Source organism: Rana temporaria, chromosome 2 (genome assembly GCF_905171775.1).
Source record: "Rana temporaria chromosome 2, aRanTem1.1, whole genome shotgun sequence".
NCBI classification, from domain to species: Eukaryota; Metazoa; Chordata; class Amphibia; order Anura; family Ranidae; genus Rana; species Rana temporaria.
Genome location: NC_053490.1, coordinates 392,258,055 through 392,285,277, shown reverse-complemented (window position 1 = coordinate 392,285,277; position 27,223 = coordinate 392,258,055). Strand labels below are relative to the sequence as shown.

Below are 27,223 nucleotides of genomic sequence, written 5' to 3'. Positions count from 1 at the left end.
GGAGAAAACAAAAAATATTACACCCAAGCACTTAACATCTCTCCCCCCCCCAATACGAACATCTCTCCCCCCCAATACGAATATAAAAAACACAAGCAGTAGGGGCACCCATGTACAAAAGAGGCAATATTCATGATCAACTAAACTTGTGACCTGTAGGGGCTTTTAAAGCATTGCTTATGGAAATTTTGGGGTACTGAAGTCTGTTTCGCTGGCATATGCAATTTTGAAATGTTAGTTATCTCTTTACTCAGCGCAACCTCATCTTTTGTTTTATGTAGCCTCCCTGCCGGTATGATGTGAAATTATTTGCGACTACATGCAGAACAATTGTTTTGCATAGAAATTTGGCATTTTATATTGTAGGCCTGTAATTCTTAGTAATAACACACTTAAATCTGTCCAAGAGTCTAGTAGATATCCAAGGTATTATAATGTTTGAAACACAAAATATAAAAAATAATAAAATGAATTTCCCCACGATTCACTATCGCTCAATTCTGCACGTGTTCGAATTTACTATCGCTGTTTTCTAGCTGTTCTATAATCACTTTGACGTAAAAGAGACACTTTTTTGGTTGCTATGGAAAAATCTCAAGTTTCCAGGCAGAAAGAACTAATATATATATATATATTTTTATAAATATAAAAGTGGATGCAGGGCATTGGACAAAAGAGGTGAAATGATTTCACACAGTAATGTAATCTGCAAGATCACAGCGTAATGTATGTGGTATGCATTTTGTACTTTTTGAATCTGCCACCAGGCTCTGCCCCCTGCGTCGTGATGCTTACAGATAACAGAGCCTGGCACACAGCTGCTGACTTTTAATAAGGACATTTACCTGTGTCCTAGTCGCCCGTCATGTCGACCCCCCCAATGGCGATCGCTCGATTCTGGCGCCTCCACCCTCACTAAGGTAAACAAACAGGCAGTGAAGCATTACGGCTTCACTGCCCGTTTCCTACTGCGCATGCGCGGCGCTTTGTGAAGGGCGCCTGCCTCCTGGGATACACACAGTTCCCCATAAGGCAGCGTGCCCCATTCACCAGAAGACACTGTGACGGACGACGAGGCAGAAGAGCTACTTCCGCATAGAAATGGCCCTTTCAGGCGAGTATAAAAAAAAAAAAAAAAAAAAATTTTTTTTTTTTGATTTTTGGTGAAAAAAAAAAAAAAGGTGGAACTCCACTTTAATTACCAGGTGTAAGAGGGCAGGGGAAGACACTAGCGATAATTGCAGGTAAAAACCTGGCATGCCGGTTGTACCCAAGTTGATTGATCACCACTACTAGATGTCCGTTTTCAAGAGACCCTGTCACATGGGCAGTTCCTCAACCCAGTTATACCCGCCTCCACAGTGGTTCCCATTCCCCACATCCTGTGTAGCAGCCACTGCAAAACACAAGGTGTCAGATCTTAAAGAGTAGGAATACATCACCCCATCTGTCATGATATAGTGTTTGGACTAGGAGAGTACTGTGAACCTGAGTAGAACTGGGGTGAGGCTTTAAATATACACTATAGTTTTTCTCAAAAAATTTTAGGCACATAAGTTCACAGTAGCATAAACATTTTATAAAATCTATTACTAACGCGTTTGCTTACCTGATGTTCCGCATGTATATGATCTCCAGTGGGCCAACGATGCTTGCTATTGTTGTAACCTCCTCCACCACTTCCACCTCCCCCTAATTGTTCTCCGTGCTGCCTTTGAAAGAAGTAATCCACCATTGCGTCATCTTGCGAGCGCCCAGCCACTCCCATTGAGCTGCCCACAGGGCTGGCGTGAGGTCCTGTTGCCAGTGCAGAATGAGTTGGATGCTGTGGCGGCGGCTGCTGCTGGCCCACAGGTCCAGATGTTAGGACCACGGGCATGTTGTGGTTAAGGGTACCTTCTGTGTACTGTTTCAGGTGGGGGCTGAAGGAGTCCTGCCAGAGAACTGTTTTCCTCTTCAAGACACATGCAACGCTCATTCCACCAACGCCTATAAAAAGCGAAAAAAAAAAAATCTAAATTGACTGGGTAATTGCAGCAACAAAACAGTATTTAAAAACCCACCAATTCTAGAACACGAAGGCTCATTAATAAATACAAATATTTTTTTTTACACAGATAAAATGGCTGTACGTACTTGTATATGTCATGCATGAGTAAAAAAATGTGACAGATTTCTCAATCGCATAAATTCTGTGCTCGTGAAATACAACATACACACATGTGCGTGTTTGCACCAACGCATGAAAGCATCAGCATATATCGGAGTACATGCTCATACAGCCTCTTCTAGGGCCAGCTGTACACATCACCTGCTGCTCCGTGGGCACAGACAAATGCTGGGATTTTACGCTAGTGCATTTTTTTTCAGCCTCAAACCGTCCATGTGCATGAGGTTCCATAAATATTTACTTCGCTTTGCAGAAAGTTTGCCCTGAGGGTAGATAAACTGTGCCTTCATTATTGACCATCCACGCTCTCAAGGTTAAGGTTGACTTTGGGCAAATCTGCTCATTACCATTTTGCCTGACAAGATACAAGGAAAAAATTACTCAGAATTTTAGAATCATGTAGTATTTCGAATTGTTGTCAGTTTAAAAGAATGTTGCGGGGGGGTAACAAAAATCAAAACAACCTCATGTCCAGTAAGAGGTTTTACAGGGGTGGCATTCGGTCTGATCAGTAAGAGATCTTAGGACAGATCATCTGCTGAATCAGAGCAGAACGGGATGGAAATTAACTTCTGCGACATTCATTTTTTTTATTTTTGCACCATTTGCAAACTGGAGCTTTTCAGACCCATGTTAGATCTACAGGTAGCTAAAAAAAAAAAAGGACAAAAACGATTTCCATTTTTTTTTGGGGGGGGTTCTATTCTGATATGTGGTAGTTGAATGTAAACTGACACATGACGCTGTCCACTAAAGTAGATCATCTGCTCAGGTCAGCCTGAAAAATTGACAGACAGACCTGACCAAACCATTAATACAAAAGGGTGATTATACTGCGCTGCTTAAAACACACTAATTAATAAGACCAGCTGCTCACACTGCTAACAAAGACACATTAGCTGGAACAAACAGAAACAAAATTGTGTAGCGCTATGGCAAATTAATATCTATAGTGGTAGTTCCTCATGGGAACAATGGGAACATAAATAAAGTAACAAATGCAATAAAGAAGTTCTCGTGAAAGATAAAGTCCAATGGTTGTAAACACAAAGTCCATATATCTGTAGACACCACGTGCAAAATGAGGGAACTTGATTAGAATCCCATCGAGACAAATTGCGTGGTGAGTGATCACCGCCACCAGTGGTAGTAAATGGAGGCTTACCGAAGATGGTGGACCTGAAATGACGTACGTCAATCAAGTCATAACAAGCTTCAAGTACCAGACAGGGTACACAAAGTAGCAATCACCAAGAAACTTGCTAGAAGTAATCAATTAGTGTATGATCATAAATGGATAACCTTGGATCTTTGCAGCTCAGCAAGGGGTTAAATAGTTGAAAGAAAATGGAAAGAGAAGGGCCACATAGTGTAAACCGGTATAAAACTGGGTATTTATTGTAAAAAGATAGCAAGTGCACTCACATGTATCTGGATAAAAACTCGCATATTCTATAGTATGAGGCGGCAGTCAATGGCGACCCACTGCCGCCTCATACTATAGAAGATCCAAGGTTATCCATTTATGATCATACACCGATTGATTACTTCTAGCAAGTTTCTTGGTGATTGCTACTTTGTGTACCCTGTCTGGTACTTGAAGCTTGTTATGACTTGATTGACGTACGTCATTTCAGGTCCACCATCTTCGGTAAGCCTCCATTTACTACCACTGGTGGCGGTGATCACTCACTACACAATTTGTCTCGATGGGATTCTAATCAAGTTCCCTCATTTTGCACGTGGTGTCTACAGATATATGGACTTTGTGTTTACAACCATTGGACTTTATCTTTCACGAGAACTTCTTTATTGCATTTGTTACTTTATTTATGTTCCCATTGTTCCCATGAGGAACTACCATTATAGATATTAATTAGCCATAGCGCTACACAATTTTGTTTCTGTTTGTTCCAAACCATTAATATAAAATGGGCCTAAATCTCGAAATGTGCATTTTCCCCATGTTCTGAGTACAGATAAATACCTGTGTAAAAATAAAAATATTTAAATAAAATTAAAAAGCCCCCTTGTGCACATAGGCGAACGCAGGCAAACAGCACCCGCCCCAGTGAACATCAGATCACGGCTAGTAAATCTATAGCACTAGACCTTCTGTGTAAATCTAAAGTGCTTTTAAGACGTCGCCTATGGATAGCAAAGATTACATTGTTTGTCGCGGTTGCATGGGCATGTGAAATTTAAAAAGCATGACAGGCTTGGTATTTACTCTGCGTAACATCTTTTATATTTGACCAAAAAATTGGGCTATGCATTTTTTTTTTTTGCATAAAAAAAATAAATAAATAATTTTTCCCCATTTGAAAAACCACTGCGCAAACACTATGCAACATTTAAAATTTCAAAACCCACCAAATTATTCTTTAGGAGGTTTCAGATGATCAGAAGCGGGGCTTATGGTCATGTGAGCACCATGATTGGCTCTCACAGCAATCACACAACCAGAAAGCTCCCGATTGCAAGAAACGATCGGGGGCCGTTATATTTGCATACTGTTGGCACATAGGGGTTAAAGTGGTTGTATTCCCTTTTTTATTGTTTTATACATTTTCCTACAGGTAAGCCTATAAGGCTTGTATGGTTTAGGAGATATTTCCTTTGCATGCACCTGCTGACAGCAGTGGCACATGCGCTCTGAATGCCCGGCAGATGATGCTGGATCTTGCTGGAAAGAAGGCTTTGTGCGTGGGAGTGACAACATTGCAGCTCCGGCCACTCACAGCGAAGGAGCCACAAAACCCAGGAAAACACACCGAGGGAAAATGTCAGCTCCCTCGATGTGGACCAGGATTCACCTGCTGACCCCTTGTTCTAAGGCAAGCATTTCATAATGAGCAAGTATGCGGTGCATACTAGTTCGTTATGCCTTTTGCCAGGTTTAAAAAAAAAAAGATTTTATTGGTCATTCTTCGGGAAGAAATGTTAACTACAATAATTATAATGTGAACATTTTGTAGATGTGGCCCATAGTAGATATAATGCGGTCCTACTTGTATCACTATTTGCCCCACTGTTTTAGTTGAATCTGACATTCCTGTCTTTTTAGAGGTTGTCATAGCTATTCAAAGACCAGTCTTCTATTGGATGTACCATTCAGAAAAGTTCAATCTAGTAAAATGTTCTCTGCACTCACCTTAACCCCTACCTGGCCAGGACTCAAACAATTAACCTAAAAGTAGTGTTAACATAGGAGCCCACTGCACGTACGTCTGTTTTCAGTAATCCAAAGCCGCAATAAATCTCTAGCTGACGTACACGGGCTAATGTGGCTTTCATTGGGAAGGAGGGGGCCAGTCTATGAGACGTCTGTTAATGTGAAGATAAAACCTCACATGAATTTAACTTTGTCACTCTAGAAATCCATCATCACCCTTGCAGGCCATACTCAATGGATCAAAGACATTGAACCAGCATGATTTTCTGGAAGTCCATATCCAACTTACCAAAACAAGTCTAAAGGATGCAGAACTGTGTAAGCATACATCATGTGACATCTTTTTATTAGTCTATGAAACATTACACACTTTCCATCCTCTAAATAAATGCTAATTTTGTAAACGGATAAGAATTACTATCATTTATTAAAGGAGTTCTCTGACCTAAAACTTTTAACCCCCGCTGTGCCCGGGCTGTAAAACTATACAAAATAAACTGTCACTTACCTGCCACGATCCCCCGTTGTTCCGATATCGCCGTCCCGTTCTCCGGTCCCGGTCTCTTCCGCTTCCTGTGTGTCGGTGACTCATAGTGCGCTCAGCCTATCAGCGGCCGCGACGGGACATTGCTGCGGCCGCTGATAGGCTGAGCGCACTATGAGTCACCGACACACAGGAAGCGGAAGAGACCGGGACGGCGATATCGGAACAACGGGGGATCGTAGGCAGGTAAGTGACGGTTTATTTTGTATAGTTTTACAGCCCGGGCACAGCGGGGGTTAAAAGTTTTAGGTCACAGAACTCCTTTAATACCAAAAGGTTTGCATATTTCCTCAAAGTCACCTAAAATGGTTATAATAAAAGTCCCCTACTCACAAACCCCTGACACTGCCTCAAGGACTGTCCGAGTACTCCGTTTAGTAAAAAGAATTGATGTGGGCACTCCAGCTGCTAACATTCACTGCTCCTTTCAACAGAGAACAAGCCCTGTGTAAGCTCCCAATGGAACATAATAAATGTAGTTCTACATTCAATAAAAATACATTTAAATCTTTATTGGCCTTTTGAGCAGGTTTTGACATGGATTGGGAGGGTCAGTACTGTGCTTTTTCTTTTCTCCGATAGCCCCCTCAGGAAGCTGTGTGCTGAGGGGGTGCACTCCTGACCTGGGCTGTGTCCATAGACACACACACAATGTGGTTTGGCCACACCTCCCGCTTCCTCCTCACAGGATTTGACTGACAGCAGCAAGAGCCAATGGCTCCCCCTACTCTCAGCGAGTCCTTTGAGAAGAGAAAAAGAGAACACTACTACTGCAGATGGGCACATCACTGGATCGAGAGATTCAGGTAAGCATTTGGAGCGTGGTGGAGGGGTTGAAACACTCCGATTCATTTTAATTGTCCTGCATGGTACACGACAACACTGAGGGACCGCTCAAAGACAGGAATTTATTAATAGAGAAGAGGACAGCACTAGAGGTGTGGATCTTGACCAATTCCCAGAGTTGGGACTTAAAAGGAGAAGTCCAGCCAAAGCTCGTCTGGCTGGGCTTCCCCTATGGATCACAGGAACGCACTTAATTTTGCACTCCTGCAACCCCTTTTCAGTCCGCTCTCTGCTGACGTCACAGAAATCAGTCCAGGCAGCATGTCAACCCAACAATGGGAGTCTGGATCTGCCAGGTGCCCGTCTCAGGCTCTCAGCGAGCCGCTGAGAGCCTGAGATGGCGGTTCCCCGCCCCCTCCACAGCTCAGTGAACGAGGAGGGAGCAGAGTGGAGAGCTGCCAATTGACAGTCAGCAGCTCTCTGCTCAGGGAGCTGTGAGAATCGAGCCACCAGCGATGTTCAATCGCTCAGTTCTCAGTGTTAGAGGCGCCAGGGGGACAGATGCAACATCAGACCGATGCTGCACCCACCTAGGCAAGTATTATTATGGAGAAACCCACACAACCATACTTCTCTTTTAAGCAAACCTAAAGTAAAAAAATATCTAGTCCAATTCCTGATGCTGTCCACTAAAGAAACAATGTCTTGCATTGGCAAACATCTGAAGTACTAACCAGCCGAATGCACTGTAAAAGTAAAGGCTGTTCGAGGGGTAAATTACAAAATATAATATAAAAAGAATGAAGAAGAAGAAAGAAAAAAAGAAGAAGAAAGACAGAAGAAAGAAGGTAGGGATGCACCAATACCGGCGAGTATGACTGCCAATACTTTCAGTCAAGTGCGCCAATACCCAATAACTTGCACCTTTATGGTGCAATTTGAGTCCATACAAAGTTAATAGGGTAAAAATCGCACTGCAAGAATCGCATGCGCTTTTACCAGGAATGCGTTACAATTTGTCCAAATTGCATGCGGGTCTCCCACACCGCTCTCGTGTGAATCCAGGCTGAAGTCACTATGACAAGCCTTGCTTCACACAGGAGGGGTGTGGGAAAACACAAGCGAGTCGGACAGGAATCGCACCGCATTCCTGTTCAAATTGCATGCAATTCTTTGCAGTGTGATTTAAGCCCATTCATTTTGTATGGGTTCAACTCACACTGTAAAGATATTGGTACTCTGTATTGGCAAGTACTCATGCAAATACTCGGCATCGGTGCAGCCCGAATTAAAGACGCACAGGACATATTAAACTATTCATGTGAGCAGCACAGTATCTTCCAAGCCGTAATTTTATTGTTTCATCTCAGTTGACCCTGGCACCCTTTTTAGCTGGGGGCTGCCTAGTTCTCCTGCCAAGAAACAGTTCAGCAGAAGTGAGGACCTTTCAAATGTTCATCACAGTACTGCTGCCAGCTTCCATGTCAGACTCGTTTCTACATTACAGGGATCTGCTATTCAAGGAAGGTTTAAAAATGCATTTTGCCTGCCATGGAGGTATGACAGGAAGTGAAAAACATCATAGGAAGAAAGAGAACCCCCCCCCCTTCTCTGAAGAGGTGTCGAAATTGGAAGATACCTCACCTTCTGTTTCAGTGACCGCTGTCAACTTTTAAATTTACACCTCCCTTTCTGTCACCTGCAAACTGGATAGTGAAAAAAATTACATCATATATTCCCATCAAAACAACTCAGTGTTTTTCGAGCACAGGATCCTTCAAGCACTCAAGGTCAGCTGCACACCTTTAACCACTTGCCCACCGCAGTACGAGAAAATACGTCCTCTGTTTGTGCGTTGATATCTGAATGATGCCTGCAGCTACAGGCATCATTCAGATATCACCGTCTTCAGCCGGCGATTCTGTGCACAATAAGAATGATCAAAGCGGCAGTTCTGCCGCTTGATCGTTCTTATAGGCACCATCCGGTGCTTCTCCGGGCTCTCCCGTGCCATCGGGGGCCCGGAGAGCGAATCGGCCGGCGCTGGCTGGGGAAGCATAGAGGTGACTGGTGACCAGATGGTCACCAGTCATCTCTATGACCGTCGGAGGCCCGGGCGCGACGTTATGACGTCACGCCCGGTACCCGGAAGTAAACAAAGCCGCAATCGCGGCTGTCGGTGTGAGATCGGTGAATGTTTTTTCGCCAATTTCATGCTTGTAAGCCTGGAGGAGAGATGTGGGGTCTTATTGACCCCACATCTCTCCATAAAGAGGACCTGTCACACCGATTCCTATTACAAGGTTTACGTTCCTTGTAATAGGAATAAAAGTGATCAAAAAAAATAAAAATAAAAGTGTAAAAATAAAAAAAATTAAGTAAAATAAAAATAAAATGTTTTTTTTTTTTTCAAACGCCCCTATCCCCGGTAGCTCGCGCGCAGAAGCAAACGCGCATGCAAGTCCCGCCCACATATGTAAACGCCGTTCAAACCCCACATGTGAGGTATCGTCGCGTGCGTTAGAGCGTGTGCAACAATTCTAGCACTAGACTAGACCTCCTCTGTAACTCGAAAATAGTAACCTGTAAAAAAAAATTACAAGTGCCGCCTATGGAGATTTTGAAGTCCCGAAGTTTGGCGCCATTCCATGAGTGTGCGTAATATCTTTCACATTATACAAAAAAAATTGGGCTAACTTTACTGTTTTGTTATTTTTAAATTCTTTGAAAAATTATTGCGCAAATACTGTGCAAGGAAAAAAAAAGTTTCAATGACTGCCATTTTATTCCCTAGGATGTCTGCTAAAAAAATTATATATATATATATATATATATATAATGTTTGGGGGTTCTGATTAATTTTCTAGCCAAAAAATTGTGATTTTTACATGAAGGAGAAAAGTGCCAAAAGAGGCCCGGTGGTCAAGTGGTTAAGTGGCTCTAAAGTCTGAAAGTTTTTTACCTTAATGCCTTCTCTGCATTAAAGGGATTGTACAGTCAGAAGTTTTTTTTTTATCTTAATGCATTAAGATAAAAAGCCTTCTGTGTGCAGCAGCCCCCCTCAGCTTTACCCGAGGTCCCTCTCAGTCCACCAGTGTCTTAGCCATCCGAGATTCTCCCTCTTGATTGGCTGAGACACAGTCAAGAAAATCAAAGTCAGCTAGCCAATCAGGAGAGAGGGAGCAGGGCCAGGGCTCTGTGTCTGAATGGACACAGGTATCTGACTCTGCTTGGGTGCTCCCATAGCATGATGCTTGCTGTGGGGACACTCAATAGGAGGGAGGTGCCAGGAGCTCCAGGCAGGGACCCGAGACGAGGAGGATCCGGGCTGCTCGGTGCTAATCCACTGCAACAGAGCAGGCAAGTATAAACATGTTTGCCATTTTTATAGGGGGGGGAAAAAAAACACAAGGCTTTACAATAAACTTTAAAAGGAAAAGGAACCCACCCCTCCCCAATTACCTGGCTCTGGTCACCCCTTGTGTTTTCTCTGGCTCCCTTCACTTCCATTGTTTCAAAAGGAAAAACTGAGGGCAGCAGAGCCCTAGGTTTCTGCTGCTGTCAGTCAAATGCCTGTGAGGAGGGTGTGGCTAACTGCCACTGTGTGCGCCTATGGATACACACAGCCAAGCTCAAACATGGCTCACCTGGCTTTCTTAGGAGGCACCCAGAGCAGGGGGAAGCTGACAGCACTGGTTAAGAACAGCCAGAAGAGCAGACGAGGATGGTTTCTGTGCAATATTGTTGCACAGAGCAGATGGGAATAACTTTGTTTTTTTTTATTAAAAAACAACACTTTAGTATGTCTTTAATGAAAATATTTCTCATGGTTTACTAGTTACATTGATCCGTTTCACTCCCATTTCTTTTCCATCCTAAAACACAAATGTTACCGATGTCCGTGTCCTGCCAAGAAGATTCAATGTCTGCAGTAGGGGTAGTGCAAACATCACCTGCTTTGGTGACTGATATCAAGGTGGGATAATTTGTCAAATGCAGCTGCACTCTTGTCTTTGGTTTAATGGTAGCAATAAAGACATGACGACATTTTCTAACCTCATACCTCTCTGCAGTTCTACTTTGAAATTTGATTACAAAACTTTTAGTTATATTAACATTTTTTTTTTTTAAATAAAATAAAAAAGATGATGCCAACAAGGCAAAGTTAATGTTATTCAGACTGAAGAAATGTCAAGACGTGAACTGACAATATCATCTAGCTGCGCTGGTTAAAAAAAAAAGAAAGAAAGAAAGAAAGAAAAAAAGCAGGAAGAGCGTAAACCTGAGTCTAGAGATTGTACACAACTACACAGGAAATATAACTATATGGACTATAATACCACTCCCAATCAGGAATGTATTTACACAAAAGCTCAAACTTAAAGCGGAGGTCTGCCCACCACTGCAAAAATTAAAGGCCAGCAGCTACAAAAATACTGCATCTACAGGCTTTTAATAAATCAGAACACTTACCTTTCCTGGAGGCCAATGAAGTCGGCCTGGCACCGCAGCCGATTTTTCCATCAGCTGTCGGATGCATGCCGCCGCCATTGCGGGCAAGGAAACCCGGCACTGTAGCCTCACAGCTCAACGGCGGGAACCCTATTGCGCATGCGCAAGGCTCTGCTCCTCTCCCCTAATGGCCCAGCAACAGGGGAGAAGGAGGGAGCCGAGCGGTGACTTCAATATCCGCAGCTGTGGCTCCCAGAAGTGGGAACAGGATACCTGTCCCCCCTCCCCCTGAAAGGTGGAAATTGTGGCACTGGAAGGGGGGGGGGGTGAATGAGCGTATTTTCCACTTTTGGGTGGATCTCCACTTTAGCATGTAAAGGCTATTTTCATATTTAAAAAAGGAAGTAAACACAATGCATTTTAAAAGACAAATAAAAAATGACCCTACAATCAAAATTTACTATAAGAGTATTAAAGAGGAACGTTTTTTTTCCTAATACCTTCTTACATTTTTTGCTGGGTTATCCTCAAACATACTCGCACACACAGCAAATCAAGGGTTGTGATGCACACCTGATCCTGCTGTCTCAAGTAATAATCCTCAGCATTGGTGTCACCGAGTGTTAGAGCTGCACGATTAATCGCGGAGAATCGTTATCGCAATTCTCCAGCCCCCACAATCTCACCTGCTGGATTTGGCCATTCTCAGTGTGCACATTATAAGCCGGATGCTGCTGTGGAGTGAGGCTGCCTGTGTCCCTGTGTTGGAGTGGAGGGGAATCATTGGCCGCGACGGAGCCAGCGTGAAACGCAAATGGCTCGGAGATACAGGAACTGATGTCAGACCGCGATGCGGTGGATGGGCAACAGGAGTATTCTTCTCAGGGGACAGTGCACCTGCTAGTACAAGGCAAGCCTGTACATGTCACACAGGCAAGTGTAAGCTGCTAGTATATAATTTATATATTCTCTCTGGCAAATATTAATATATCTCTCTCTAAAATAAAGTACCACCGTCCCCGTGAGTTTGCACGCAGAACGCATACGCAAGTCTCGCCCGCATATTTAAACTACGTTACGTTTTTGAGAATCGTGATCTTCATTCTAAGCAAAAGAATCGTGATTCTCATTTTTCCCAGAACCGTGCAGCTCTACCGAGTGTGTTAGTGGACGCAGTTATTATTCCTTAGCATTGGTGTCAGTGAGTCAAAAATAGCCTCCAGCACGATAAGCCCACCCACCAACCACACTTTGGTGGTCAGTCGCTGTAAAAAGTTAACCCTCTCCATCCTACGCATTGGTGGTCATGGCAATGAAAGTTAACCCCCCAATTGATGGCATTGGCAATTTCTTCCCTGTAACCTGCTTACATCTTCCAAGTCCAAGTGATTTTTAATCCTTGTGGAATAAATGTATTTTAACCTCCACACTTAGGTGCCACTTCCCTTTTCTCCCCCAATCCCTTTAAGCCTCGCTGGTCCAAAGTAAGTTTCAGCCGATGCAAACTGAACAAGGATACAAAATACATACAGTGGCTTGTGGGGGGACACCGAAAACATGTGGAAGAAGGTGCTCTGGTCAGACGAGACCAAAATTGAACTTTTTGGCCCAAAAGAAAAATGCTGTGTGGCGAAAAACCAAACACTGGACATCACCCTGAACACACCATCCCCATCATGTTGTGGGAATGCTTTTCTTCAGCAGGCACAGGGAAGCTGGTCAGAGGTTATGGAAAGATGGATGGAGCCAAATACAGGGAAATCTTAGAAGAAAACCTGTTAGAGTCTGCAAAAGTTTAGAGTGGCCCAGTCAAAGTCCAGACCTAAATCCAATTGAGAATCTGTGGCAAGACTTGAAAATTGCTGTTCACAGACGCTCTCCATCCAATATGACAGCTTGGAGTTATTTTAAAAAGAATGTGCAAACATTTCACTCTAGATGTGCAAAGCTGGTAGAGACATCCCCAAAAAGACCTACAGCTGTAATTGCAGCGAAAGGTTGCTCTACAAAGTATTTGTCACACTTTTCACATATTTCACATATTTGTAAATAATTTTGAAAAACATTTATCATTTTCCTTCCACTTAAAGTGGAGTTTCCATCCCAAAATGTTGTTTTTCATTATTGTACTCATTAGACCTAAAAAAAACAAATCTGCCTTTGGAATTACCTAGGATTCGGACATCACCTCCCTCTAATGCTTCTGGGAAATGTGTGTCATCATTTCCCAGGATGCAGTCCGCTACCTAATTATCACTCCCCATCCAAGACTTCCAGGAAGTGCTTGTGGGCTTCACAATGCCCACAAGCAAAATGACAACGGTGTGGACATAGTTTTATAAACTATCTTTTTTGAATAACTATGCGGAGCGGCGGCTGATTGTAAAATAGTAAGTGACCGGATTTATATTATAAAAACGCATGATGAAAGGACATACATTTAAAAAATGCTAATTGTGGTTAGAACCCCGCTTTAACAATTATGTGCCACTTTGTGTTGGTCTATCACAGTGGTCTCCAAACTGCGGCCCTTTGCTTGCCTTTACGCGGCCCTTGGGCACTATTCCTCCCACTGATACCAAAAATGGAGCACCATTTTTCCCACAGAGGGCTCTATTCTTCCCTAGGATACCAACAATGGGGCAATATTCCTTCCCCCCCCCCCCCCCCCTCCCATACCAAATGTGGTGATGTTTACTCCCACTGATGCCAAGACAATTTCTACTCCTGCTGGCCACAATCTGGCCCTCCTAAAGACAAAAAAACGGCCCTTTGTTTAAAATGTTTGGAGAACCCTGGTCTATCACATACAATACATTTACATTTTTGGCTGTAACGTGACAAAATGTGGACAATTTCAAGGGGTATAAATACTTTTTTCAAGGCACTGTAGCAGGCTATGTGCACTTTATTTGCTTTTTCTGCATCAGGTTAAAAAAATTAAATGGAGAAAGAGCACAGTTGTTGGAATCCCTTCGGCTTCCATTCTGCGCAGCAGGTGAGGAAGAAGCTTCAGAGGAGGGAAGGCGTAAATCAGGCGATAGTGATCCCAAGGTGCCACCAACGCGTCCTCCCACAGGTCCTTGGACCTGGCCACGAACCGTGGCACCTTCTGATTGAGACGGGATGCTAGAAGGACCACGTCTGGAGTGCCCCACTTTGGGCACAGACTCTGAAACACCTCCGGGTGGAGTGACCACATTCCTCTGTCTAGCGTTTGGCGACTTAGGAAGTCGGCTTGCCAATTCAGTACCCCCGGAATGCACAAGGCCGATAGAGCCGGAATGGACCTTTTGGCCCATGGAATGATGTGCGCAACCACGGAAGGATGTGCGCGACCTCCGTCGCTGCAGCCGAACTCTGTGTGCCCCCCTGATGGTTGACTTACACCACGGCCGTGGCGTTGTCGGACTGGAACCTGACCGGTCGGCCCTGCAAATCCAGGGACCACCTGGCAAGGCACAGCTTGATTGCTCGGAACTCCAGTATATCGATTGGCAGGCGGGACTCCTCCTGAGACCAGCGCCCCTGGGCTGACTGGGTGCCCCAAACGTACCCCCAACCGGAGAGGCTGGCATCCGCCAGACCACGGTCCAGTGGCAAGGTAGAAATGACTTCCCGGTCCGAAGCACCGGAGTCCTCAGCCACCACACCAGGGAAGACTTGACCAGTTGACTCAACCGAATCTGGTAATCCAGAGAAGACGGGAGCTTGTCCCAATGTGACAGAATATCCTTCTGTAGTTCCCTGGTGTGGAATTGGGCAAAATTGAAGAGATGACCACGTCTGGGTCAACAGCTGCTGCACCGAAAAAATGCAGTGTCTGGAGTTTCTCCGTTGGGAGAAAAACTCTCGCCTCAGCGGAAATCAGGACTAGCCCAAGGTATTCCAGACGCAGAGACGGAACCAACACCGACTTCTGGATATACAGAAGCCAGCCGAACTCTTGGAGAGCCCGACAAGTGATAGACACGTCCCCTTCTAATCCTGAGGAAGCTCTCAGGAGAAGGTCGTCCAGATACCCCACGATAGCGATCCCTCGCTGCCTCAGCAGGGCCAGCACCTTGGTGAAAACCCGTGGTGCTGATGCCAGGCTGAACGGGAGGGCCACAAATTGAAAGTGGTCCTCCCCGACCACAAAGCGCAGAATCTCTGGTGCTTTGAGCATATCGGAACATGCAGGTACGCGTCCATGATATCCAAGGACTCCATGAAGTCCCCCTGATGGAGTGCCGCTATCACCGAGCGAATAGACTCTGTAACGGACATATGCATGCTGCCGGGACAGTTATAGTCTTCATGCAGGGAGGACTTACAAGGAACTGCATGGCTTGTCACAATTGGATGTACCACATTGTATTCTGAGCTCAAAGGGTTAATTGGACAAGTCTCTTTCATTGCTGAATGCCAATGTTCCCTTTGCATAGCTAATGAACTCTTTTGTGGAGGTAACAGCCCCCCTGTGAGGTGTATGCTGATGGGGATTATGTGCGAGTGATAATTGTTTTAAAGGTTAATTGAATTCTATTGTCTGATCAAGCTAAGTTGAGGAGCCGAAACGGCTAGCGGCTGATTGGCTCAAGGGAAGGTCATTCTTTCAAAGTGTGTGTATTGAAGGCCCCCTTGGGGGGGGGGGGGGGGTGTCATTTGTTTCTGTACAGTTTGTAACCAGATATAAGGAAGAAAAATGTGGCATTAAAAGTCAGTCCTGCTTGACTCTGCAAACGTAGTCTGTCTCGTTTCTTGGAAGGGCGTTCGATGGGATATACCGGCGGTACCTGCATATCGCAGCTTGCCAGGGAAAAGGACGTCTCCAGCGGCTGAGACCCTCACACCAGTGGGTAGCCGTTACAGACTCCATCCTGAATTTTTGTACCTTGACAAAAAAAAATTGAGCGTCACGGCATAATGAATGGGATCATTCCCCGCGCGGGAGTGACGTCATTGTGGCTCCGGCCAATCACAGCGCTGATTAGGGGTGCAACGGATCAAAAAAAAAAAAAAAAAAAAACGTAATATCCACATCTCCCCCACTGCAGTCTCGTCACTAGGGTTGGTGTCACCCAGTGCAAAAAAAAAAATGGTGTCATCCAACCCCCCCCCCCCCCAATTATAGCCCCCCCCTCAGTACAGACCCCCCCCCCCCCCCTCAGTGCAGACACCCCCCACAGTAGTAAAGACGGCAAACAGAGTAACCCCCAGAAGTACAGGCAGACAGAGTAACCCCTCAGTGCAGACCCCTCATCAATATGTTCACTTGACCAAATGCCCAAGGTTTTTGGCAGATGACCAGCACTGCCAAGGAGACTGGAACAACAATGCCACCAAAAGCAAGCATTTCAGCTGTTCTTTAGTCACGTTATTTTACAGATGACAACATAGCGTTCTTGTACTAAAAAATTGCTTACACTGCACTTCCAGACCTCAGACAACGGCTTGTGTGTCCCTCGACCGCGGGCTCCTCCTCCTCTGTGGGTGTACACAGAGAGGAGGGCCGCCGACGGGTGTACCAAGATGGCCGCGGCTCCGGAACTAGGCCGAAGCCGCGGCCTTTCCCAACACTATGGCCGCTAAGGCAATCCGCGGATCGCATAGCGTGCCGATCTGAAGGGGGTGACCCATTCGGATCACGGATCAATGGTGATTCATTGCACCACTAGTGCTGATACCAGGAAGAAGCTCCGAGGGGACATGGCGGAGGGGAACAAGGAGCACTTCGGGGGCTTCGATTTCAGGTAAGTGCCACATAATGAGCTAGTATGCTATGCATACTAGCTCATTATGCCTATCTCTTGCCGGTGTTTTTTTTTTCTGGATTATTTTAAGAGGGTTTACTTCCTTTTTAATATAATAGTAACATTTCTCCAAATTCATTTATATCACATATTCCCTTTAGAAGGCCATAACAAAAGGTTTCACTTATTTATTTTTAATTATGGAGAATCTCTCATGGGAATATGACACTATTATCTGACTTCTCAAGGCCCGAGTAGCTGGGCATAATGGAAAGCGGTTTGGAACCTTCTCTCAACCAAAGTCCAAGAGATACAATAAGCCAGCAAATGATTCAACATGACAGCAACCACGGAACCTTGTCTTATCAGATTGGGGTGGATGTGACTTTTAACCTATCTGCATATTAGAATCCTGCTCGGTGCTTAAAAGTATATGAAAAATTGCCAACCATGCAAATCGTGAACACAAAGAGGACTCTCAAATGTTTAGAAGAAAAAAAAAAAGAAGTATAGCCACTGTTAGCCCCTGAGTTGAAATAGTATCAATGTCTGCAGTTACAACAAGAAACGTATCAGATTTTTAGAAAAGCTTTATGGTCAGGTGCTAGATTTCCTGTTTTTACATCAGCGCCAGCAGATAGCAGACACATGTATGAAACTACGTAAATAGCACACTTCTATTTCTTTCCAGACCACACCATCATTTTCTGTAAAATGTGTTACTAGGGAGAAATTCACACCCCACCACCATCATCATCTGGAAGCCACAAGCAACATTTACATTCTCAGAGGGAAATTATTTTATAAAACCAGTGCCATCATCCAACTGTGTGATTAAATGAATCCGTTTACAAGATCTGAATTTTTAGGCCTCATTCACACCGGCACTGTAAAACCTGCATTTATAGGACGCTTCTAAACACAAATAAATGCAGGTGATGATTTTTCAGTGGTTCTTTTACCTGTATTAGGTGGTCAGTTTAGCGGTGTTTAGATAAAAAAAAAATAATAATCTGTGTCCAGGATTCAGATACTCTACTCATGGCTATACATGTAAACACAGCAAAGAGCATCGAAACCTCCCTTAAATCAGAATTATCCAAAAACGCATAAACAAGGCACCTTAGGAGGCATAAAAGTAGTTTACACAGCGAGGGGAAAAAGTATTTGATCCCCTGCTGATTTTGTATGTTTGCCCACTGACAAAGTAATGATCAGTCTATCATTTTAATGGTAGGTTTATTTTAACAGTGAAAGACAAAACAAAAAAAAATCCATAAAAACGCTTTTAAAAAAGTTGTACATTTATTTGCATATTAATGAGTGAAATAAGTATTTGATCCCCAATGTTTGGGAGGAGGAGAAGAAATGCTGCCTATGATCCCAAAAACACCATCAAACAGGTGGAAACATGCTTTGAGGGTGTTTTTCTGCTGAGGGGACAGGACAACTTCAGTGCATCAAAGGAGTTATGGCCAGGGCCATGTACCATCAAATCTTGGGCGAGAACCTCCTTCCCTCAGCCAGGGCATTAAATATGGGTCGTGGATGGGTATTCCAGCATGACAATGACCCAAAACACAGCCAAGGCCACAAAAGGCGTGGTTTAAGAAGAAGCACATTAAAAAGGTCCTGAAGTGGCCTAGCCAGTCTCCAGACCTTAATCCCATAGACAATATGTGAAGGGAGCTGAAGGTTCGAGTTACCAAACTTCAGCCTCAAAACCTTAAAGTCTTGGAGAGGATCTGCAAAGAGGAGTGGGACAAAATCCCCCCTGAGATGTGTGCAAACCTGGTCACCACCTACAAGCATTGTCTGACCTCAGTAATTGGCGGCAAAACCCTTGTTGCCAAACAGTCATGTTTTGCGAAGGGGTCAAATACTTATTTCACACATTAAAATGCAAATCCATTTATAACTTTTGAAATGCATTTTTCTGGATATTTTTGTTGTATTTCTGTCCTTAAAGCCTCATACACACAATCTGACTTCCATCGGATTTTGTCTGTGGATTTTGGTCCGAAGGGGTGTTGGCCGTGAACTGGGTATGCACACACAGCAGAACTTTTTCAGCCAACATTCACCAAACCATGAGATTTTTCAGCTCTTTGCCGCCACCCTTTGCGCAACTTCTGCTATTGTTGCCTGATGTTTAGCATTGGTTCTGAGCATTGTCATTTAAACTTTGGATTTTAGTCCGACGGACTTGTGTACGCACGATCCGATTATCCTCCACCGGACATTTGTTGTCGGAAAGTTTGAGAGCATTCACAGCGAACATTTGTCTGTTGAAAAACCGAAAACAATTGTCCGATGGAGCATGCACACGGTCGGATTGTCCGATAAAACACGTCTGTCGGAACGTTGTTGTCAAAAAGTCCAATCGTGTGTATGGACCTTTACCGTTAAAATAAACCTACCAATAAAATTAGTGCCTGATCATTTTTTTGTCAGTGGGCAAACATAAAAAATCAGCAGGGGGATCAAATACTTTTTTCCCTTACTGTACTTCTCAGATTACTTCTCTTGCATTTAGAAAAGCTAAACATGCCACCGTGAATGGGGCCCAACAGGCCAACACTATCCTACACATTTGACAAAATTATTGCAGTGATATCCACTATAGTTGACATTGGAATGTTTTGCATAACTTGTAGTGTGGCCATGTGAACATTCCATTGTCAAATGTAGACCACTACAGACAGACAACATGGCTGCTAGGAAATAATTGGAGCATTTCCTGTTGAGCACAATGAGACTTCACTTTAAACTGCAGAAGCTTACCGGTATAGCAGCTGTAATAAAAATACCGTTAACCATTATCTTCCTTCCCTGCCTTATAATATCAGCTGTGGTGATGCTGAACTTCGGGCTGGGAAAAATGTCTTTGCAAGGGGACCCCCTCACAGAAGCGGGGAACCAGGGAAAGTAAAACTGCTCGTTTCTCTTTCCCAACATATGTCAAACACAAGGCCCACAGGCCGAATCTGGCCCGACAGGCTTTGTCTCCGCGTTTTACCTTGCAGCAGGGAACCGTGGCGGAACTTCATTCCACCCCCCTTCTACTCTCCACTCATGCAAGGTATAACTTTTCTCTTAACAGCTCCTGAATCCAATAGAGCCCTGCACACACAAGACAGGGACAGATCTCCAGAGCCTGGAGAGAAAACTATCTCCCTGCAAAAGCAAGGCCGAGCTGCCTACACAGGGAGGTAATAGAGCCACCAACACAGTGAGGGGTTGACCTCTGTGCATAGAACACCCCTAAACTCTGCACTCTGTATGCAGCGCACCCCAAAGTTCTATCTTTGAGTAGATACAACTGGCCTTATGAAGGCAATTACAATGCTGATGTGGCCCGCGATTAAATAAAGTTTGACACCCCTGGTGCCAAACCCATTTCCTTGCTGCAGTGATCTCTAGCAGTTTCATGTAATGTGTCCCCAGTCTCTAACAACTCCTATATAATGTCAGCAGCAGGCTCTGACCATCTCCTGTATTATGCCCAGTCTTTGACCATAACGTGTTGCACGTCTGCTGTCTGACACTGGGCCCTTGTGGCAATGTCGGGGGGCTGAACTTGCGGCCCCCATATTAAGACAGTTGACCACCCTTGCAATGTGAGGGGACCCCCAACTGTAAAGGTATTCTCCTTTCAATCACAGGGATCACCTTTAAAAACTATATTCCCATGCAAATAATGTTCATGAAATTCACAGAGAAGGCCCAATTTCTTCCGTTCTAAGCAGAAAAAGGGAAGGAAGGCTTTGACCACATATGCCACGTACCAGTCTGTTGGCCAAGTTACAAAGTACATTACAGCAGGTTCCAGTGACGGACAGGAAGAGTTCACCACTCATAGCCCTCGGGTCAAAGTTTACTAGCATGCCGGACATTTGTAACTAAAATTAAGGCTCTCTGTTTTTCACAATTTGTTTTATGTTTGTGCTGTTGATCTGCCACATACATTTTGCAGCCACTTCCTGTCTACATGCATGTACCCAAACTATGGCTGTATTGCATCTCTCCGAGTACGGTAACAATGGACCGTGTCAGTAGAGTGTGCTTTGAAACAGCAAGTAGCAGTCGCCACTGGAAGCATGGTGACAGGGAACTTTGGGTGACAGGAAGAACACTGACATCCTATGACAGGAAGTTGCCTAAACAAGGACATTCATGGCAGGACCACCAGGTATTTTCATGAAAGATGCAACTTAAAAATTACTTTGAAATCACAAGCTAAAGTTTAATACTTTAGTGACAGGAATTACATCTACATGAAATGTAGGAATAAGGCTTGGTCTGAAAATGACTGCATTGTCTACATGACATTCTGCAATTGTCAATAATAACAAATACATTTCCAGTACAAGCAAGGCCTTCCACTATCATGGCTGGACTTCTTATTGGAACTTCAAAGTAGCTCACGCACATAAAAAACGAAAAAAAGTTTTCCCCTGCTCTGGGCTTTATGATGTCAGGAACAGTCCATTATTTAAAGGGTCACTAAAGGAAAAAAAAAATTTAAGCTGAAATGACTGTTTACAGGGTATAGAGACATAATAGTTAACCGATTCCCTTTAAAAATGATTAAAAATAGATAAAAAATCAATCATATAATGTACCTACAGTTTAGTTTAGTTTTTGCTGTTGTTTCCTGGTTCTCTGATGTACAGAGACAAAGAGCCAATAGAGGGCAGTGATGCTTTGTAAAACGAAACTGGATTGGTGCTGACACAGTAATCACACCTCCTTGATTAGTCACCACAGTGAGAAATCTCCCAGTACTGTGGTGATCAGGAAACAGACAACCAGGAAGTGTCCAGAACAGAGAGGAATTACAGCAACATCAAAGCAAAAACGAACAATGAGGACATGAAACCAGGTCTGCAGTAAGGTAAAGGAAGCTATTTAGCTAAAAAAAAAAAAATTCCTTTAGTGACCCTTTAAGACTTCTAGTGGGGTGGGGGTTAGAGTATATCTCTGCTCTCCTCTATCCTAAAAGGAAAAAAAGGTGCAGTGCAGGAACAGCCCCACTGCCAGGCGAAAAAAAATGATTTTCGCCTGGAGTTCAAGCTTTAGAGTTGCCAACTAACTCTTTATGAGCGAATTTCAGAACCAAAGCGATGATAGGTGTGGTACTTTGATTTTAGTACATATGGTAAATGTTTTTATGAGCATTCTATATGTTGCTTTTCATACAGCTCTACAAGTAAGGTAGTACATCAAACAAAGAATGTGAGGGGACAGCATCGAGAGAGAATAAAGATGGACAAATCTCAACTAACAGAGCTGGATCGAAAGAAAACAAAGCAATGTAAGGATCCAAACAGGCAAAGACAATAGCAGATAAAAATTGGGTGCAGAAAAGATCACTCATGATGTCATTCTGAGCTGCACCGCCAAATTGTGACAAAAGCATGACACAAAGCACTTGCCCCCTGTGACAAAAAAATACAAAGATAACCTTAGGAGTAGGAAAAAATGAACTGGCTGATCAATAAAGTCAACAAATTAGCGACAGCTACCAAGAAAAAGAAAACCGAAATCAGCACATTCAGTGCGGAACTAAAAAAACGATACTATAGGTACATTACACCTGTCCATAGACTCAAATCACACAGCTTTTAAAAAGGATCTACATTTCTCAGTTATTCAAGTGTAAATTTTCAAATCTCATAGCCTCCCAGCTGAAAGCAACTGTCACTTCTTTAAATTAAAATGACTTCGAAGTGCTACCAAAGAAAAGTTTAAAAAGTAGTACCTGCAATTAAACTGAACACTTTCCTGGGAGTTCTAAAGGCCCAAACTACTGATCTTCACTCTCCACTGCCGACAAAAAAAAGAAAAAATCTCGGCATTCAACACACTTCCAAGAGTGTCAGATGTCCATGACCCCCTAGTAAGCACTGTGGTTCCATATGACAGCCCACTACATCATTACTGTGCCCTATTAGTGACAAAGGGCTCTGGCAGAAGGGACTACAACATGCAGCAGGGAACACGGGAATCTGACACTTCAGGAAGTTGCAGAAGACTCTCCAGGCTGAGCTACCTCTTCTAGAGAGGTAAAGCTGGAGGCCCAGTCCAACTATTAGTGTTCTTTGTTTCTTTTTAGAGTCACTTTGAAGTGGAATTAGACCACAGTGTGGTCGGCCAGCCTTTGCCATGATACGCACACTTACCTCTCTGTGCGCTCTCCTCCACCTGAGGTCTGAGCTTCCTGTAAACCACTTTATCCCCACTGGTATTATGCTATACCCCTTCTCTTCTGGGTCCGCTGTCTTCTCAATTCATGCAATGGGCAGCCACTGATGATATAACTTAGCACCTGGCTCCATTACAGATACTGGGACATTATGCTGTACTACAACATACAGATCAGAGTCAGACCAGGTCAGCGTACACATTTTAAAAAGGTGCCAGTAGGTAAAGCTGGCCATACACGGCTTGGATTTCACCAGATTCCTTCTGAATTGGTTATGTATGGCTCTGTTCAACTTTTTGTTGACTGTTCAACAAAGTTTTGTTGGAGACTGTCAGAACATTGCCAGTCGGACAGTGTCTCGCATCTGATGCAGGCGCTGCTGTTAGGCTATTGTATTCTGACAGCTGACGCCGGCGGCTGTCAGGATACTCTATTGGGGAGCATTCATCCATCTGCACTGTGACACACTGATAAAGGAACCTGATAAAGTAGTTCTAAAGCTAAAACATTTTTTTACCTTAAGACCAATTCACACGTGTACAAGGGTAAATGGCAGAGCAGCCAGAGAGATTCAATGCTCTGGCCATTTTCTGTGTCCGGCTGGCTAGGGGGCACTGTGGTGCACAATTCAGCACACACCGCAGCATGTTTTTTTTTTTTTGTACAAGCTTTATTTGAAGTGTACAAAACATACATTTAATTCTCTGCAATGTAAGAGTGGCGTGCTTCTCTGCCCGACATTGCAGTGTGATTTGGGCTGGTACACTGCAATAAAATGCAACAAGTCTGCATTTAAGTGTAGCACTAGGCTGTGTTGCAGTGTGTACGGGACACATAGGAAAATCGTTTTCCGAGTGTCCGTTTGGTAAAGGACGCTTTACTATGTGGTAAAACATCTGTCACCGCACATAGTGTGCATTGACCATTAACCGCCCTCCCGCAGCTGCCCTTTAGGAACTTCTGGATGACAAGAGGTGGGCATTCAGGTCATGTGACCACTGTGATTGGAAACTTTCTGATCATGCGACAGTCAATCACAAGGATGCATCAGGGTGTTTATAGAGGGCCGCATATATGCAGCCTCTGTGTTAAAACCCATCCACCGAGAGCCAGCATTAACCCCTTGGCGCCAGCAAATACGTGGCCTCTCCCTACCTGGTCATTGGCACTGGGGGGGGGGGGGGGGGGGGTCGCATATTTTTGTGAATCGCTGTGCAAACAGCTGTACCGAGAGTGTGTGCTCTTGACACACCGGCGCCTAACCGAAAAGTTTATGGATCATGTAACCGCCGTGACATCCAATCACGACGGTCACATGCTCCTAAGCCCCACCTCCATAAAACTCTTAAAGGGCCAGGAGGCACGGGTGTGAAAAGGTCAAGTTAAGAAAAAAAGAATTAGGAATTCCCGTGCCCCTCCCTCCATCTAAACACTTAGCCGACTCCTGGATCGATCCAGCGTTGTGCCTGGCTGCACTCAGGGACTGACAGACAGAAGTGACAGCAATTGGTTCCTGCTGCTGTCAGTCAAAATTAGTGAGGAAGGAGTGGGGGGCCAAACCGCGGTATGCGTGTCAATAGATTCACAACTCCAGTCCTCAAGCCGCCCCAACAGGTCATGTTTTCAAGCTTTCCATTATTGTGCACAGGTGATTTGATCAGTTTCACAGCTGTTTCATCTGAGGGAAATCCTGAAAACATGACCTGTTGGGGCACCTCGAGGGCTGGAGTTGAGATATACTGCAATAGATGCGCACGGCCCAGCTCAGGATCAAACCTGCACCTTCGTACCCATAGCAAGTGGGTTGCTTTGGGGGCATATGGAGAAGATGGGGCATCACACAACGGGGGACCCTAGAAGAGGTGGTTTACAAAGCAGGTACGTGTGTATGTATATTAAAAAAAAATACTTTTTCAGATTTTAGTTCTTAAAGCGGAGCTCCACCCAAAAATGCAACTTCTGCTTTTCTGGTTCCTCCCCCCTCTCCAGTGTCACATTTGGCAACTTTCGAGGGTGAGGAGCAGATACCTGTCTAATACAGGTATTTGCTCCAACTTCCGGCGATAGATCCCCCGTAGAATCTGCGGCGATCTACGCCATGTCCGACCCCCGCCTCGTGCTGTCTTCTGGGAGACTCACAGGTCCCAGAAGACAGCAGGGACCAGTCAGATCGTTCAGCACAACTCGCGGAGTAGCGAACCAGGCTGCAAAGCTTCACTTCCTGATTCCCTTAATGAAGATGGTGTCGCCTCCACCCAGGAGCAGAGGGATGGGTCGACTTCGGGTGAGGACATTGCGGGCGCCCTGGACAGGTAATTGTCCTTATTTTAAAAGTCAGCAGCTGCAGACTTTTAAACAAGAAAATATTTCAGTGGAACGCTGAAAGCTATATGTGGCCAGCTTTAATACGTTTTCTTGGCGAGGATATGACAAGATCCGCATTATAGTGGGTAAGGTTTCCTTTAAAGGACAGTGGTGTACCATCTTTGTGAATGGAGCCTCATATATAATAACAAGCTAGCCCTTTTTTTGTCCCCCTAAACATGCTCCTTTAAGTCACAAACAAGTGACAACATCCCCTCCAATGTTGAGCAGCTGTGGCCCCTCCCCCTGTGACATATAGATGTCCCCCCCCCCCCCCCCCTCCCTGGTCTCCGTGCAGGCACACCATTCACAAAGAATGACCACATCCTCAGCCCACAGACAACTAGTTGTGATGTGCAGGAAACACACAAGTACTGAGCCGGGCCCCCAAACACCACCTCAGGGGCCCCCAAGGGGGGGTCCCCCTCCCCTCAGATCCCTGTACAGGGCCAGTCCTAGGCCCTCCTGAGCCCACCACCCCACAAAGCCCCCGATGTGTCAGCTACGCGGGAAAGGCAAGCAGCCCCTACCACAGCCATCGCTTCCTGACACCATTGGGGGCCACCCGGATAACTTTCACCTCACGTAGTCGCCTCCATTCTCCAGCTCGGTAACAATAGAGGCCTCAAAACATGGGCAGGAGGGGGGGGGGAGGACCCAGCCTCAGAGACCGGCCCCCTTTTCTAACACCCGTCTCCCCCCTTCCGGAGCTGTAAAACAACGAAAGAACGGCAGCCATAGGGCGTGTAGGGTTCCCGGCGGCGGCCGGTGACAAAACAGAGGCTATACTCACAGGCGGAGCGGGAGGATGGAGTCGGATTGTTTCGGTGTCTCTCTCAGCCCCCGGAGCCGTCTCCCTGTCGCTGCCTATCACTCCGACAACATGGCGGCGCACTGGGGGGACTCGGAGGTGCCTCGGTGCATGATGGGAAGAGGAGGAGGGAGGACTGGGAGCCTAGTTACCTTGGTAACCCTGCGGCCTGCCGGGAAAGCAGGCAGGGTTAGGAGTGTTATGAAGGGAGATTTCTCTCGGTGTACTGTAAAGTGTATTGTTCGTACAGGGCAGCCTCACAGGGGCAGGAGTGCCAAAGACAGCTCTGTGAGGCTAGACCTCGGTCGCCACAAGTACTTCTTCATTAATATCAGAGAACTTTTCCATGTTCTAGAAGTGTCAGCACCCATTCATGTAACCTCAATAAAGCTAAAGCACTCTGTATGATAAACAGTTATCAAAGTGGAACTTTACCCATAACAACTTATGTTCTTTAGCAAGGAACATACATTCCACATTAACAATTCTGCTACCAATTGCCTCCAGCATTGTTCCTGTTTCTTCTTGTTGGAGGCGGCCATTTTTCTGAAGCCCAGATCCCCTGAACAGCAGTAAATCATAAAGCGGATCTTAAAGTGGAGGTTCACCCTAAAAAAAAATTCTAACAATACATTGAGAAGACTGATTACACTGCGGGTATGCTGTTTTATTTTTTACGTACATACCTCGTTATCGCCGTTTCATCCCTCGGCTTCCGGTATGATTCTTGCGGGTCTGGGCGTTCCTAGTTGATTGACGTTCCTCCGACCGACGCATACTGCGCATCACGAATTTCCGAAAGAAGCCGAACGTCGCTGCGCAGGCGCCGTATAGAGCCGACTCTATACGGCGCCTGCGCAATGACGTTCGGCTTCTGTCGGAAAGTCAGGACGCGCAGTATGCGCCGGTCGGAGGAACGTCAATCAAATAGAAACACCCAGTCCAGCAAGAATCATACCCGGAAGCCGAGGGATGAAA

At 44.9% G+C, this 27,223-nt stretch overlaps 1 protein-coding gene across 7 annotated transcripts in view; it reads right to left on the bottom strand.

Moving 5' to 3' along the window:
* PUM1 (pumilio RNA binding family member 1) overlaps window positions 1–26,347 on the bottom strand; it is a 97,444-nt gene extending 71,097 nt beyond the window's left edge. For 4 of the 7 annotated variants that reach the window (XM_040338029.1, XM_040338030.1, XM_040338033.1 and 1 more), the window contains exons 1-2: window positions 25,965–26,036; window positions 1,610–1,989 (exon numbers count right to left, since the gene is read on the bottom strand). In XM_040338029.1, the coding sequence (XP_040193963.1) occupies window positions 1,610–1,989; window positions 25,965–25,989 (405 nt within the window). In that variant the 5' untranslated portion in view covers window positions 25,990–26,036. Of the gene's footprint in view, window positions 1–1,609; window positions 1,990–25,964; window positions 26,037–26,227 lie in introns of those variants that run through there. The other 3 variants (XM_040338031.1, XM_040338032.1, XM_040338028.1) reach the window with 3 other exon arrangements.
* Between the last annotated feature and the right edge of the window lie 876 nt (window positions 26,348–27,223).